Source organism: Rattus norvegicus, chromosome 9, assembly GCF_021556685.1.
Source record: "Rattus norvegicus strain SHRSP/BbbUtx chromosome 9, alternate assembly SHRSP_T2T, whole genome shotgun sequence".
NCBI classification, from domain to species: domain Eukaryota; kingdom Metazoa; phylum Chordata; class Mammalia; order Rodentia; family Muridae; genus Rattus; species Rattus norvegicus.
This window is the reverse complement of record NC_141542.1, coordinates 37,847,501-37,863,421: the sequence shown is the minus strand read 5'-3', so window position 1 is coordinate 37,863,421 and position 15,921 is coordinate 37,847,501. Positions and strand designations below refer to the sequence as shown.

The following is a 15,921-nucleotide window of genomic DNA, read 5'->3' as shown; positions in this document are numbered from 1 at the left end:
CTAGGAAGTGCCCACACCCTGGAGGATAGTCGACAGATTTGTTTGGCTGCTGAGGTTGGATTGTTGACCAGAAACATTAGAATTCAGTCTGACTCATCCTGTAGAGGGAGACTCCTTGTGGGGTCCTTCAGGAAATCTAGCGGAGAAGAGTTTTCTGGTAAGTGAAAATGAAATCCACAGTTACTTACTATTCAGCTACTGATTCTGAACTACTCATCTAGGACACTCAGAAATTTCAGCTGTGAGAATTTTCACTTAAAATGCAAAAATGATCAAATTAGCTGGCTCCTTTCTCACTCCAGGAAGCTATGAATTTTCAGTCTGAATCTTTGCTAAATTATTGTGTGCAGTTAAATAATGCACTAGATATCCATGTATTTGAACATTTTTACCTCAAAGAAAACAGCTTGAGCAGATACGAGATCTCTCCTTTGCTTTGAAATGACAGATAATTTAATAGCCATTTAAATTTTATCAACTTCCTGATTTTTCTCTTACTTTTTATCCAGTAGTATGTAGTGTCTAATCATAGACATGAGCTCATGCTGCAAATTAGTGGCTAAAATTTAAATACAAATTATTTCCATATTTTAGAGTGTTTTAAAGATCAATTCAATCTTCTAAAAAGATCAATGCAAACTTTTTCTTTGAAATTTATGCTTCAGCTCTTTTGGAACCTTGCAACATAGTCTCATGACCTTATTTATTAAATTTATGTCCTGAAGATAGTTTTACAAAGCTCTTCCTGATCAAATAGTTTAGGGAATGTTGTGAGGATAGCTCTATCTTTGAATGTCTCTGTATATCCATCCTTAAGGAACTGAGTTTATTTATACAATTATCCCCCTTGATTCTTAGAAATTGCCTTTAATACTTTTGAGGCACACATCAACTTCTGATTAATTCTCTTTTCTTTTACTAAAAATGCCACATTTTCTTCTACTATTTCCTGAAGTAATTTTTTAAAATAAATATTGGCCATTAGAAAATATTTGGATAAATACAGTTGAGTAAGTGTCATTGTGTACAGTAGGACATTGGGTATATGCCCAAAAGTAGTAAATCTGGGTATTGGGGTAGAACTATTCCCAATGTTCTCCCTGCTCCACATCCTAGTAAGCATGTGCTGTAACTTGAGTTCTTGATCTTAGCCATTCTGATCAGTATGCGATGGAATTTCAGAGTACATTACCCTGAAGACCAAGGGCATCAAACATTTCTCTAAACGCTTCTTAGCCATAAGGGAGTCCTCTGTTGATAATTCTGTTTAGCTCTGTACCCATTTTTAAATTGGATGATTTGGTTTGTTGATGTGCAATTTCTTACATTCTTTATATATTTTGGATATTATTCCCCTGTGGTATGTAGCGTTGGTGAAGATCTTTTTCCATTTTGTGCGCTGCTGTTTTGTCCTATTAGTGGTATCCTTAGCATTGCAAAAGCTTTTCAGTTTCATGAGGTCACATTTATTAATTATTGATCTTCATGTCTGAGCTATTGGTGTCGTGCTCAGGAAATTGTTTCCTGTGTCAAAGAGCTCAAGGCAGTTCCCCACTTTCTCTTTTATTAAGTCTATATGAAGACCAAGCTGCATAACTGTTACATATGTGCAAAGGACCTAGGTTTGTCTCATGCATGCTGACAAGACCACCGCACTCATGAATTCACAGCAGCTGTGACTGCCTGTATAAGACCTACATATGATCAAGCCAGTCAACATTCTAGTGTGAGTCTCTTCTTCCTAGCTGAGCAGCCATTGACGAATGGCGTCTCCTTGGGAAGAAAGAATTCCTTTTCTTTAATGGTGTGTCTGGTAGGTTGAATGCACTCCAGTATACAGCCCCACACCTAGACTATGTGAGTAGCCCTAATTAGACTGATTAGGTTAGAAATATATTGTATGTATTTATGGAATTCTTAAGGAATTAATGAAACAATACCTGCATTTTTCTTAAAGAAAAGAAAGTCACTTTGTACTTGAATACAATGAGGGCTAAGAGAAGAACTGGCAAAGGTGCCCTAAACACTACTCAATCTTATCAGCATGAGGCATTTTCTTGACCCCATTTGTTCACTATATTGGAATATTTAGATCTTAAATCAGAAGTTTAAGATTTCTAGTGAATAGAAAAAAACCCTCTTTTCATAAGTTCTATTTTTATATCTACTTGCCAGAGGTGAATTTGCCCCCCAACCCCATCCCTGGGACAATTATCTGGTGACATTTTTACTTCTTATAAGTTGAGGAAGTTTCTGGTATTCAATGAATAGTTGCCACATGTATAAATAGTACAGCATCATCCAAGAAAGGAATTCTGGCTTAAAATATCATGATGATGAGATCAACATTGTTCTAGATGACAGAGACAAAATCTTGACTCTGGACTTGTACAAATGAGTGTAAAGTTGAGATATAGAGGCCAAACTAATGAAAACTAGGTCAAGCAGAACAATGGTCATGGACTAGGACAAAAGACCAACTCTTGCTGTTGAGTACAAAGTCTGAGCTAGCATCAAGCCTTGCCCATTCATAATACTTTGTAGTTGCTAACCTATATTGTAATTTCCCAGAAAAGGAAAGAGAAACCACATTGAATGCTTCTGTGGGCTGGAGCTGTTCTGGTTTTCCACAGTGGAAATATTTTCATTTAATGACCCCTTTCTATCCAGGATACAATTTAGCTTCTCATGCTACATTAAGAATCCTTGCTCTTTAAAATAATCAATGCCATCACAGAAAGAACATGGAAATGTTGTGATAACCAGTGGATCAGGGAGTTTGCTGTGAGATTATATCTCTGAACAAGAACTGAACAAGGTTGATAATAAAAAAAATATGAAGGTGAATCAGGGGAAGACCACAAGGCCTCAACCCTACACAAAGAACTATAGGCAACTAGAAAATGCTAAAAGCTGGAGAACGAGTCTGTCCCAGGGAAGAGCATACACACCAGTTGGTTTTCCAATACCAAATGCTCAGCCCTGAAAATGTACATACAAGAAACACTATCTAGACTGAGCAGATTATATTTAGAAAAATGAAGACGGCATGGGAATTTGGAAGAGAGAAAGAAAGGGCATCTGGTAGGGTTTTGAGGGAGGAAATGGAAGAGGAGATTATGTAACTATCTTAGAATATAAAGATAAAAGAAATATCATGGATGCTGCTGAATGGTTAACCAGGCTAGGGGAGTCTCTCCTCGTAATTAGGGACTGCAAGGTTTTGTTTTGTTTTGTTTTGTTTTGTTTTGTTTTGATGACAATATCTAGTTAGAAAGTTCTAAGATTATAATTTCAAAATGGAGAAGATGGCTTTTCTATTTTTTGTTACTTAACTACCATAATTAAATCTGAACTATTCATTTAAATGCTCAAGATACTTTAAGTATTTGTTTACTATTTGTTGATTTTCATTTGTTGTTTCAATGTGCATGTGAGTGAAATGAAACTGTCAATCTCAACCACATAGATATGAGATCTTGAAATATTATTCAAGCATATATTAATGAGAGGCTAAAGCCACCATCTCTAACAGGAAACAGACTGTTTATATGTGAATTTACATTTCCATTTGGAGATGTTCATGTCAAAATTCTCTAGGTAGGGAAGATGTAACCAATCTTTCAGCAGTGTGCTATTGGCAAAGAATATCAAGAGACCAATACCGTTTTAATGTTGGTGACTAAAATCCCTTCTTTGAGGAAGATGTAAAGAATATCTACCTCTCTTCTCCTATGGTTCCCAAACCAACCAATGTGTGACTGTACCGAAGTTCACTCCAGTGAACTTGGAAGTTTGTTAGGGTTCCTAACAGAAGTTGGATAAAGGATATAGGCAGGAATATCTTAAAGTAGCCACACTGGACGATCATTCCCAGGAGGAATGATGGTTTTTCCATGTCTGTGCAGATAGAATACCTTCTGTCACCTCCCCCAAACACACACACACACACACACACACACACACACACACACACACACACACACGCACACGCCCACACACACAAACACACACACTAATATCTTCTAGCCCTTTCCAAAACCCATATGCAATTAGGAAGAACTGTATACAACTTGTTAAGAGTGGTGACTGTGTAAAGGGCAACCAACTCCATTTTTGAAGAAACTCAGTTTTGAGGGAGATCAGCGGCTAAACTCCAATTCCCAAAAGTAAATCATAGAGTCCTCCTGAACAAGCAGCAAGCATCCTATGACAACTGACCACCCCTTAGCAATAGCCAGTCAGGCTCCCATAACACAGTCACAGTACATATAGTGAACTTAAGACATTCTACAGAGAATAACTAACTTAGCCATCCTGTTTGTCAGGTGGTTTTTGTCCCTGTGTTTGGTTCATGAAGATTATGTCAGAAATGCAGTTTTTAAAAGGTTAACTTGCTGACCCAAATAGAAATCCCCCGTGATTGCTGTAACTACAATAAATATTCTGCACCCCTAGACTCGGGACTCTCACTCTGACCAACTGCGATGGGAGCAGTGAGAGACCCTGCTCACAAGCTCATAATAAAACCCTTATTGTGTTTACATAAGAATTGGCTCCTCTGTGGTCTTTGGGGTACCTGCCACTTGGGCATAACAGCTCCCCCAATTCCCTCTTTTTATGAGGGGAAAGTGAACAGTCAACAGACCTACCTGTGCTATCTAGTCAGATAGCTGAATAGGACCAGCAGTACTCCTGAAGAGGGTGGCAGTATGGCTCAGAGGTTAGTCCTGTATCACAAAGTTTAGCACAGCATTTCTATACCATCCACCAGAAGCTTCTCAATCATTGCCAACTGAGAGGTTTATTACTGAGATTCTTTTATCTCATCCCGGAGAGGCATGTAACCTTTTACCTTCTCCCTCTCACAGGTTTCAACTTCTTTACAGCAATGATTGCAAGGAAATGTGTTTCTGAAAAGGCAGTGGAGAACTGGGGCTTTAGGCTAGCCTATCTTTGATCTTTAAGAAAAAGTACTAAAATGCAGTAACACCGAAATGCCACATGGGTACCTTCTTCCATCTTTAGCAAAGAAGGAGCACCATGATTTACCTTGGCCATTGCCTCAAAACACAAAACAATACCTCATAAATTCCAGCAACAACAATGAATCAAAAAGAAGCGAGGGACCCTGTTCTCCAGTTGTAATCTTCCTAGCAAAGGATCCATGAATAATGCCTGGCATACAGCTATTGCCTGGTTACCTAACTCTAGTATTACCTAACTCTAGTATGAAGGTCTTCTTCCCTCTACAGTATTGAGTATCTCACTCATGCTGTGTATTTGCAATGAACTTCATTGTACTTAGTCATATTTCCTGGTTGAAATGTTAGTTTGTTAACCATTTTATGACTCAGTTTCCTTGTCAGCAACATGGAGATAATAATTGTAACTAACTCATAGGATCTTTGTGATAAATAAGATTTTGTGTGTGTGTGTGTGTGTGTGTGTGTGTGTGTGTGTGTGTTAAAGCAGAGCTTAGCCCATGATCAGTGTTATATGGGAATTAGATGTTTCACTTTTTTTACTTTATTATTATATCATAACCTATAATCATATAGTGTAATATGTATTTTTACTAGAAGTAACCAGTATTGATTATTAATACTCAAATTTAAAACCAATGTGTAGGCTGAGTTCTGTGTTGTTGTTACTCTCTTTTTAAGGCAGCACAGCTAAACATGTGGCATCCAGTTATAATCCTAGCTCTTGGGAGCCATAAACTGGGCACAGCTACCCAAGTCTGTGAACTGAGCTACTCAGGAAGCTGAGGCAGGGGGTCGTAGGCCTGACTTGGCAGCTTACTGAAACTCTGCCTCAACAATAAGTAAATAAGTTAAAGGGCTAAGCTAGAGGTGTAGCTAGCAATTGAGTACTGGCCTAGTAGGGCTGAAAATACAGTCAACAATCCATATTAAAAGAACAACATTCAAAAAGGTGAAGGTCTTCAGTGAGATTACATAATTATACATTTTGATGTAGGAAATCTCATTGTTATAAAAATCCTATGGGAAATAACATGTCGCTAAGATTAAAATATAGAAAAGGTTTCATGGGGGTTAAGGTGTCACACATGCTGGGCCAGTTCTGTGCCTCTGAGCTCCATCCCAAGTCTTCTCTTCCAGATTGTATTTAGCTACAAAGCCTTACTGAGTTGCCCAGGCTACCTTGACTTCACCATGTAGCACAGGCGGGTTTTGAACATTCTACCCTTTGCCTCAGCCTCCAGTGTTGCCTGGTTACAACCCTGTGCCTTCAGATCCAGTTTCACAAACAATATTAAATATGTATTACGTTTCTTTCTTTTTTACCATGTTTTCATCAAGAAGCTCATATTTCTGGACACGAATTGTAATAAGTTTTGTACTTTTACTCTTCTTGAAAATGCTAGAAGTGTTTTTAGAGTTGCCTATTCGGTTCCTTTATTCATCCCCTCCATAGGTAATTACAGCTCACTTGAACAGGATCCTTGAGACAGACAGGGAGACATGCCTTTGAGGCAACTGGGCAACAATCTACACATCCTTTATTCTTAGCCAGGCCCTTTGATTCAGTCTCGTAGAAAATGCAAAGAATCTGTGAACCAGTTGTGTAACTCCCCACGGTCATCCCCTGCCTTATTTCTTTTCTTGCTTTTTATATCAGATATATCGGAGCTCAGATAGCACATTAGTGTTTGTAGACAAGAATGTCATATTTCCAGTGATTCTTTTTTTTTTGTCAGCGAAATTGTACAGTATGAAATACAGTTCTGGTGGTAAGGCTAATGATTACATTTCATTTCAGTATCTGCATATTCTGATGCCCCAAAGCAGAGACCTTTGGTATTTTGTGGGAAATATGAAGGAACCTGACCTGAATACATACATTTTCCTTTGCAGGCATTCTTCAACTTCTAAATGTAGAAATTCAAAACATGGGGTCACCACTGTATGCATCTATTGAATTCACCGGTGTGTCAGCTGGATCCTGGGTTATATCTTCTACTGTACATCAAAGCTGCACTGTGGGCATCCATGCATCTTCTAGTCGTGGGATGGTCTTAAATGACAACATAGTGTTTGGCACAAAAGGCCATGGAATCGATGTGGAGGGTCAGAACTATTCTCTCACCAATAACCTTGTCATTCTGTCAATGCAGTCAGCAAACTCCCTTCCTTGGGTGGCAGGAATCAAAGTGAACTATGCCGAAGATATCATTCTCCACGGCAATGTGGTGGCAGGATCTGAGAGACTTGGCTTTCATGTCCGTGGCCATGGGTGCTCCTCTGAAGTGCTTTGGTCTGACAATGTGGTCCACTCAAGCCTCCATGGCATTCACCTCTACAAGAAACGTGAACCTAATAACTGTACTGGTGTCTCTGGATTTCTGGCTTTTAAGAACTTTGACTATGGTGCCATGGTTCAGACAGAGAATAGTGTGGACATACAGAATATCACTCTGGTGGATAATACTGTTGGTCTTTTGGCCATCTCGTATGTATCTTCGGCTCCACTGAGATCTGGCAGCACTCTACAGATTACTCTTAGGAATTCAGTCATCGTAGCCACTAGCTCCTCTTTTGACTGCATCCAAGACAGAAAGGCTCCTCAGTCGGCCAACTGGACCTCCACAGATAGAGCGCCTTCCAATCCCAGAGGAGGCCGGATCGGTATTCTGTGGCCTGTATCTGCCTCAGAACCAAATGGATGGCCCCAGGAGCCATGGCACAAAGTAAGGGGCGGTCATTCAGTTCCAGGAATTATGAAGCTTCAAGGTAGGATTCTTGACTCCCTCCTAAAAATGTGGCTCCACTCACCCAAGCACACAATGTTCAATAGTGTTCTTAAACTATTTAACAAGAAGGGCCAGCCTAGCCTACTGATTGCTTGTCTAGCTGGCATCCTACTTTTGATGAGTCACAACTGTGTATTAACAACAGTCAGTGACTGCTTACAGAAGTTACTGCTTTCTGCTTGCTGGGCTGTCTTCATTGTAGCCATTTAACTCAATAATAACCTGTGGATAGCAATTACTTTTCCTGATATTCGCTACAGTAACTGAGATGCAGAGATTGTATCACAGCTGCAAGTCATTTTGTAGTTGGGTGCTATAAAGATTGCTAGGTTTAAAGTCAGCATTTGACCATAAGGGGAAATTTATCATCCGCCAGATAGTTTTGGCAATTTTGTACTTATTCTCTATTTATTCTATCTCACAATTGGTCTGAGTGTTACATAAAATGGATAGATTTTTTCATCAAAAATTTTAAAAGACTGTAGTGTACTTGTACTGTATCTTTAAGGGTTTTTAAAAATTATTTTACATGTGTGAGCTACATATGTCTGTGAACCATATACATGAAGTAGCCACTGAGGCTGGAATAGGGAATTAGATCCCCAGAACTGGTGTTATAGAGTGTTATAAGCTTCCATGTAGCTGCTGGGAATTGAGTCTTCATTCCCCAGAATAGCAGTCACTGTTCTAACCACTAAACAACAGCTTTCTGACTTGGAATTGCTCTTTTTTTTAATGCAAAATGTCCATGTATGGTAGAGGCATTTTGTAACTAAGATTTATGTAAACTCTCCAGAATTGTTCTGGATAGTTCAAATTAGCTCCTAGCATATATAGTATGAAAAGAATATTTAGTTCTATAATCTCTGTGGTAGAAGATAGATGGTTCACATGATACAATCTTGTGATATATTGCTTAAAATTTCAGATGTCACCTTTTCTAGTTTCGTGAAGAGTTGCTATAGCGACGATCTGGATGTCTGCATCCTGACTAATGAGCACAGCACTGGAATCATGTACCCAATAACAGCAGAGAGGACCAGAATGCTGAAGATAAAGGACAAAAACAAGTTCTACTTTCTTCCATTACAGTCTGGGTACCACTTTCAGTATTGATGATAACAGTATATTTCTGAAGCAGTTTTCAACTGTTTAAATCCTCAAACACATGAAAAAATATAACACCATTACACGAATTGAAATATATCCCTGTAGAAAAGGCTGGTACCTTGATTAAGTGGTCCCATCATTTTTCCCCATCCCATATTTTTTTCCCTTTTATTTATGACTTTAAGAATTTGCACACAAACAGGTACTAGTTACTGGTTTCTCCCTTTTGAGTCTTTTTTAAAAGAAGGGTCAGACATTTAATGAAAGTTTTGTTGTTATTTTCTATTGTTTCTTCTCCTTAGAATAGTTTCAGAATAGATGGAATCAAATCAACATTTTTCTTGCATTCTTTCCTCTACCACAGAGCATAATACACAGAGTTTGAGATAGGGCTTCAGAGAGCCTTTGACCATGATGAGGAGACAGGAGATTGTACCCAACTGCTAGGAATTCCTAAGCTAAGCAATGATGTATAGACCAGGTACAACTACTACTCTTGGACACATGATCTGAAAATTTTATTTAATTATCTAAAAAATAAATATGGAATCTCTCTGCATTAAAAAGACTTGATGGGAAGTCTATGAGTTTGACCTAACATTGTTCCTGTTTTAATATCTGTCCCTGAGCCTCTATAGCTACTTCAATATGCTTAGGTACATGTGTTGTGGTGTATCACAATTTTCCTGTCAACACTTCCTTCTGTTTGTGTCTTACAGTAGGCTAGAAGCTACACATCTTGGTGCATTCATGCCAGTATCAAAACTCCATAAACAAGATGATTTATAACGATCAAAAATTTATTTCTTATAGTTTTGGAGTTGGGGAGTAAAAGAAAAATAATATCAAAGTATGTCATGCCTGGCTACTGGTGAGGGGTCCTGTACAGCTCTTCCCTATGAGGTAAAGAACATTAGCTTCACATGGCAAAAGGCTCAGGAAGACAAGAGGAACCCCTGAAAAGATTAGCACTGCCCATGTGCTTTCTTTTTGTTGCCTGTCATGAGACAAGGGTGTTGCCTTTTCCCTTTTTCCACAGGAAAGACTTAGTGGGAACCATCTGCCCTGCATCATCGGACTGTGAAATTCCAAGAAAATACCTCTTCACAGATCTGGATGGGAGAACCCTGGGTCTGTCCCCACCAGTTTCTGTGTTTCCAAGGATAGAGGAAGGATGGACTGGATCCTTCTTCAACACAGGTCAGTTACATCTGACCATGATGTGTGGGGGAAAGGCAGAGGGCATGCAAAAGAGCTGGTGGCCCTGTTGTTCCACGAGAACAAAATGTATTAGACAGGACCTGACATCTAAGACAGCTAGCATGTGCTGATGTGTTATGTGTGTGGTAGGGATACTGAGTCATTGAGATTCTGGGATGCCACTACTATGACATCTTTGAATACTTGTGTCTATGTTAGTATCACTGAACATTGAGAATTATCTTCATACACTCCTTAGCCTTGTGTACTGTTCATTTTACCTTGAAATAACCCATGGAACTATGAATCTGTCTTTTCTTTTCTGTTAGGACTTGAAAACTCACTTTGGAGAGGGTAGTATATGCAGCACTGTGAAATTCATCTCCCTGGTCTCCAAGTGTCTCTAAAACTGTGCTGGGCTCAGAACTTCTGCCTCCTTTTTTGTTGTTATTGTTTTGTTTTGTTGTTGCTCATAAAACCATATCATTGTATAGGTTTTTATACCTGGATCCTAGAGAGATTTCTATTTCTACCAAGAGGGACACCAAATTCCCCATTTGAAATGAATTTGTGCATGTTATGTGGCAGGAAAACCTCAAGAAAAACTGTGGCTCTGCTTGATTCTTTGTAGATTCTTTATGGTCTCCTATGCCTTTATTTTTTACCAGTTACATTTGTTATTCTATAATTCCTGATGTTTATATAATGCAATCCCCCAATCTGACCCCCACTCTTTTATTTTCTTCTGTGAGGTCTGATTTGAACCTCTTCCGGGACCCCTTGAATGAGACCCACAGAGGTAGTGATTGATGCAAAAGCAACGGGAATATTATTGTTTCAACATGTTGGGGTCCCAAGAAGGAAATGATCCTGAGCAGACTCTAAGAGGCAGTTATATACCTTGCAAACAATTGGGGCAGAATTTGAACTAAGCAGGGTACTATTGGTGGGGTGAAGCAACTTACAAACTGATCGAGTCAGTGGACCAGCCGGGACATTCCAAGGGGGTTGGTGAGGGCGTAGTCACAGGTGGCTTTTTGTGATAGTTGGCTTGCAGTTGTTCCAGGAACTAAGTGGGCTCTACTCCTCCTGGAAGGGAGGGTTCTTTTGTGCTCGGTGGTTTGTGGTGGAATTTTGCCACTGGCCTCAGATTGACCCCCAACTCTGGCTCTTTCACTTTCTACCCTTATTACCCTCCCCCACTGCTTCTTCCTTGCTATTTTAAGGTCTGAAGGTATGACTCTTACAGAGCTAGGTACTCAGACTGTTTTCCATATTCTAGGAGGACCAAGGTCAAATTACCACACATGAGTTATGTTTCCTATCACTACCTCATACCTGACCTTGAAACTTGGTCAAAAAATACCCAACTGATTCTGTTAAGTAGTACAGGCATCTGGGACTCACATGCCTGCAATTAGATTTCAATTGTGGCCTGTTACTTGCTTTCTATGTTCTTCAGTAAGAACATAGAACATACTCCTTGTCCTTTTTCCTAACTCTCATGCTTCTCATCTTCCTGTCTGCATTGTCTGTAATGTAGGCATTGCCATCTCCCACCTGGTGGCAGAATAACCTCCCTGTTGATGTTTTCTCCCATTCCTGCATTCGAACCTCTACTCACCAAGTAACCAGGACAATAATTTAAACTTTCCAATGGCTTTTCACCCATTCAGAAGGACATACACACCATAAGCTTACCAGACATCTATTCTTGGGTCATGGTTACTTTCTTCCAACTCCTGTGATGCCCCCTGACCCCAGTACTTACCTTAAATATCACAGCCTTATTTTTCCTTTAACATAACGATCTTGCATAGACTATTTCCTCTCCCTAGATATTTTATTTGTATCTATGTTAGGGATAAGCTTATCATCCTCAAATGTCCTTGGAGAAGCCAACCCTTATCTATCAAGCATATGAGCTAGTACTGGCATTGGTAGGATGCTTGATTCCCATGTAAGAATCCGAGTTCAATCCCTAGGACAAGTGTGGACCACATAAACTGTGTGAGATTTTGCATACCAGTAATCCAAAATCTTCAAGGTTATCCTCACAGTGTGTTCGAGGCTAGCTTGAGATAAATGATTCTTCATCTCAAAAACAAATAAAACAACACATTTATTATATTTACACTATATTGATTATTTTACAAAGCCATTGTACCTGTGTAAAAGTATCTTTTATTCTCTTGTTTTGATTATCATCTCCGAGACGTATTGCTTCTGTTTGCTAACTGAGGCCTAGCCTGTACAATCTAATCTAGTCCAAGAATGTTTTCAACCTTGGATACTTAACTACTGAATAAGCTTAACCCCTTCCTAGTTCTTTCTGCTCTCTGGCTAGCTGACTCACTTCAGCTCTTCTGGATCAAAGTCCTTTTCAAGCTGACTGATTCAATTTGGCTTCAGCTTTTTCCGCATTGCTCTGCTTGGCCTCAAATAACTTTGGCAATCTTCTGGTTCCTTCTGATTCTCTGGCTTAGTCTGACTTCACTTGTGTCTAGCTTCTCCTCTCTCAGCAACCACTGTCTCTATAACTGTCCCAGTAAGACTGTCCTCTGATCCTCTCCCTCCAGTAGCTTACCTTTCCTCTCTCTTCTCAATTAGACATCACTTTCAAATGTGGATGCTTCCTTCTACAAACTAACTTTATCTTCATTGTTTTAGATTAAAGGTGTGTACTAAGGTTTTATCTGTATTTCAGCTAAAGGGATTAAAGATGTGTACTAAGGCTGAGCCACACCACAACCAGAATTAGGTCTTTTCAGTAAACAACACAATCTCAGGAATCCTACAATACAGCTGCTTTATTGTTCTTAGAGGTTCGCCAAAGGGTAGTATGCTATAAATGGAATTACTTAGTTGTTTATTTAACATTTAACTCTTTAGAATACAAATTCAGTGAGAGCTACTGGCTGTATTGTGGATGCCTAGAAAGAATACTAATGAGATTGTCCTGATTTAATGGTATATATTGTCATATGGAAGCCTTCTTTACAGCTCATAGCTTTTGCTTGTTTGTTTTTTGTTCGTACTTTTTGTAAAAATGAGATTTTGTTTAGTTCCTCGGCAGCTAGCTGAGAATTTGTTGTGTAGATCAAGATGGCCTTTTTTTTCAGTGTTGTTCATTCTTGCATTAAGTTTCCAGTCCCCCTGTCTCAGCCTCCTGTGTCCTGGTACAGGCAAACATCATCATGAAAAACTGGGTATATTTTTATTTGTTTATATTTTTTCCCATCAGAGCTATCATTAAAGTATAACATTTGACATTTGGAATTATTTCTCCAGATGATTGTTTAAATTGCCATAATAATTCATACTTGAAAACATATTTTATGTGGATACCTTTCCATATGTTGAAATCTTAGTGTTGCAATTGAATGGCAAGATACTGGGTCTACAGGACAGGTTTTAAAGTCATATATATGCAGAGTACATAAAAATGTTATATCATTTCTATTTGTTAAATATAACCAAAAATCATTTTTTTCACAGTGGAATGAAATCCATAATGTTAGTGTGTGTGTGTGTGTGTGTGTGTGTGTGTGTGTGTGTGTGTGTGTGTATGTGTGTGTAGAGAAAGGTGAGTGTTGATATATGGTCAGTAAAGGTAAAAAACAAAAAGGATAGTTTTATCCTTAGTGTGACTTGTCACCTTGATAAGTTCTTCTAGAATCATCTGAAGAAAGTCCTTTAGGAATGCCTTTGAAGGATTATCTTGATTACATGAATTGATGTGGGACTTCTTATCTGGGGGTTGGACCCTTCTCTGGACATGTCAGAATGGAAAAACCACACTGATTAGTTGAACAGGAGAGTGTGTTCATCTCGCTCTGCTTCTTGACTGATGATGTAAGTGTCCAGCTGCTTCAAGTTCCTCCTTCCTTGACTTCCATGCCAGGATGGACTGTAGCTCAAATTGTGCTCTGAAGTCAACCTCTGTCTCTTAGTTTGCTTCTGTCACAATGTGTTACCATAGCAACTGGAAAACAACTATGGCAGATATGCAAATCTATTTCCATCTGTCTCTAGATTTACTCAGCTTCCTACAGTAAGATTTCTATTGGTTAAAAAAAAACCTTATACCACTACTACAGACATATCATGGCAACATCCTCATACTTTAAAACTAGCCTATGGGTAGCTGTGGAGCTTATATGGACTTGTGCATTGGCCAAACATATTTCTTTTTAATTAATAATATGGGTGGCAGTCCACAGTGCTAGAATTTATTCTAACAGAAAAGGAAAAAGCTTGAACATAATGTCTTTGTTTGGGTTGACTTAGAAATACACCTGATACAAAGGTTAGACTCAAGTGGTTTATACAGTAGCAAATTGCCAAAAAAAAAAAAACCAGTAGGAATGTGAGATTAGAAAGAAATAATGATGGTAAAGATGGGCTGTCAAACTGTCACCACTGTGGAATTTGGAGCCCAACTCTAATGGGACTCTTGGATACTATAAACCCAAACGACCACAACCATGCCAGAGGAGCTAATGTCAATGTTACATTCCTGCTTACCCTTGAACTGAGAGATGATTCAGGGTGGGAAATCTCATCAGCCTGTTGGATTTCCCTGAACACAGGTTGTATGGGCCCTTGCATATGGCAGGAAATATTTCTCAGATAGACGTCATAGGTCTTCTCAAGAGTTCTCTGCTGTTGGAGAAGATGGTTTCCATCAGCATATGTGATTACAAGCACTCTTACCAGTAGTCACTCTGATGTCAATCAAATGCTTCATGTTTAAATTATAAGAACATCCTTTTGATGAGCTTTTAGGAGGTTGCTTACCATGTGGTGTAATACATTATTCAGATGTAAATATGTTCTTGCTACTGGCTGCTCTTCTGTTCTGTTTGCTTTCGCTCAGCTCACTGCCCTGTGTGAAACATGATTCCATGGTATTTAACAAACAGTACACACCATTTGCTTTCAGGGTCCAAAAACAAGTCTGTGTGAATGGCTGAGCGTATCCACAGAGGAGTAGAAGAGTGAATGACTAAATCCTCATGTTCTAAAGCTGCCTAAAATGTTCAGTGAAGTTGTTATAGGTGAGAAAATTCTCATAGAGGAGTCTGCTGTTTATTACACCAAAAAACTACATTCTATGTCCCTTTGCCAAGAAGATAACATATAGTAAATAGTGTCTGTTGGGGGTGCTAATAGGATTATAGTGTTCCTTGCTTTCAGATCCCCCTTCCATAATGTAAGACTATTGTACTTTAAAAATCATTGTTTTAAACCACTTTCTAATTCCTGTCACCAAACCAGTTGATGAGAAAAGCACCTACTTATTCCTAAGAGAGTGGCTCTTTCCCATATATGCCCATGGGAGTCCGTAACGATGACACAGATAAGCCAAAAGTAGAGAACACTAGAACCAAGTCTTGTATTTATTGCTAATGCCACCATGTTTGAAACACCCTCACATCATTTCTCAATTTTATTAGCAAATCTCTCCAAACCACTTCAATTCCATTGCCTCTGAGGTTTCTTTTTAATTTGCAAAATAACTGATCTTGTTTGTGCCTATTAGTTCACACACAGAAAAAAAACCCTCCTCACTCAATCATATATCCACACTCAGTCCCCTGCATATCATCAAGCACTTTGGCATCAGGAGTGAAAGCCATCCACGTGGAGCATTGAATGTGAACACAGTGCCGGTAGGCTTTGCTATCTGTGCAGTGCAGGGTGTGCAGCCTGGGAAAAAAGTGAGCTGGTAATTTTGTTTTTTACTTATCTGTAACTTTTCATTTGCTGCCAACTTTGAAAATTGCATGGCAATAAGAGAAGGCAGCTAATCCCAAGCAGGTGATATTTAC

The 15,921-nt window shown here is 39.0% G+C and overlaps 1 protein-coding gene across 1 annotated transcript in view; it reads left to right on the top strand.

Annotated features, from left to right (window-relative positions):
- Nucleotides 1–15,921, top strand: part of Pkhd1 (PKHD1 ciliary IPT domain containing fibrocystin/polyductin) — a 490,001-nt gene that overhangs the window by 339,330 nt on the left and 134,750 nt on the right. The window contains exons 57-60 of the mRNA XM_087568149.1: nucleotides 5–157; nucleotides 6,882–7,757; nucleotides 8,706–8,874; nucleotides 9,927–10,087. Coding sequence (XP_087424275.1) covers nucleotides 5–157; nucleotides 6,882–7,757; nucleotides 8,706–8,874; nucleotides 9,927–10,087 — 1,359 coding nt within the window. The remainder of the gene's footprint in view (nucleotides 1–4; nucleotides 158–6,881; nucleotides 7,758–8,705; nucleotides 8,875–9,926; nucleotides 10,088–15,921) is intronic.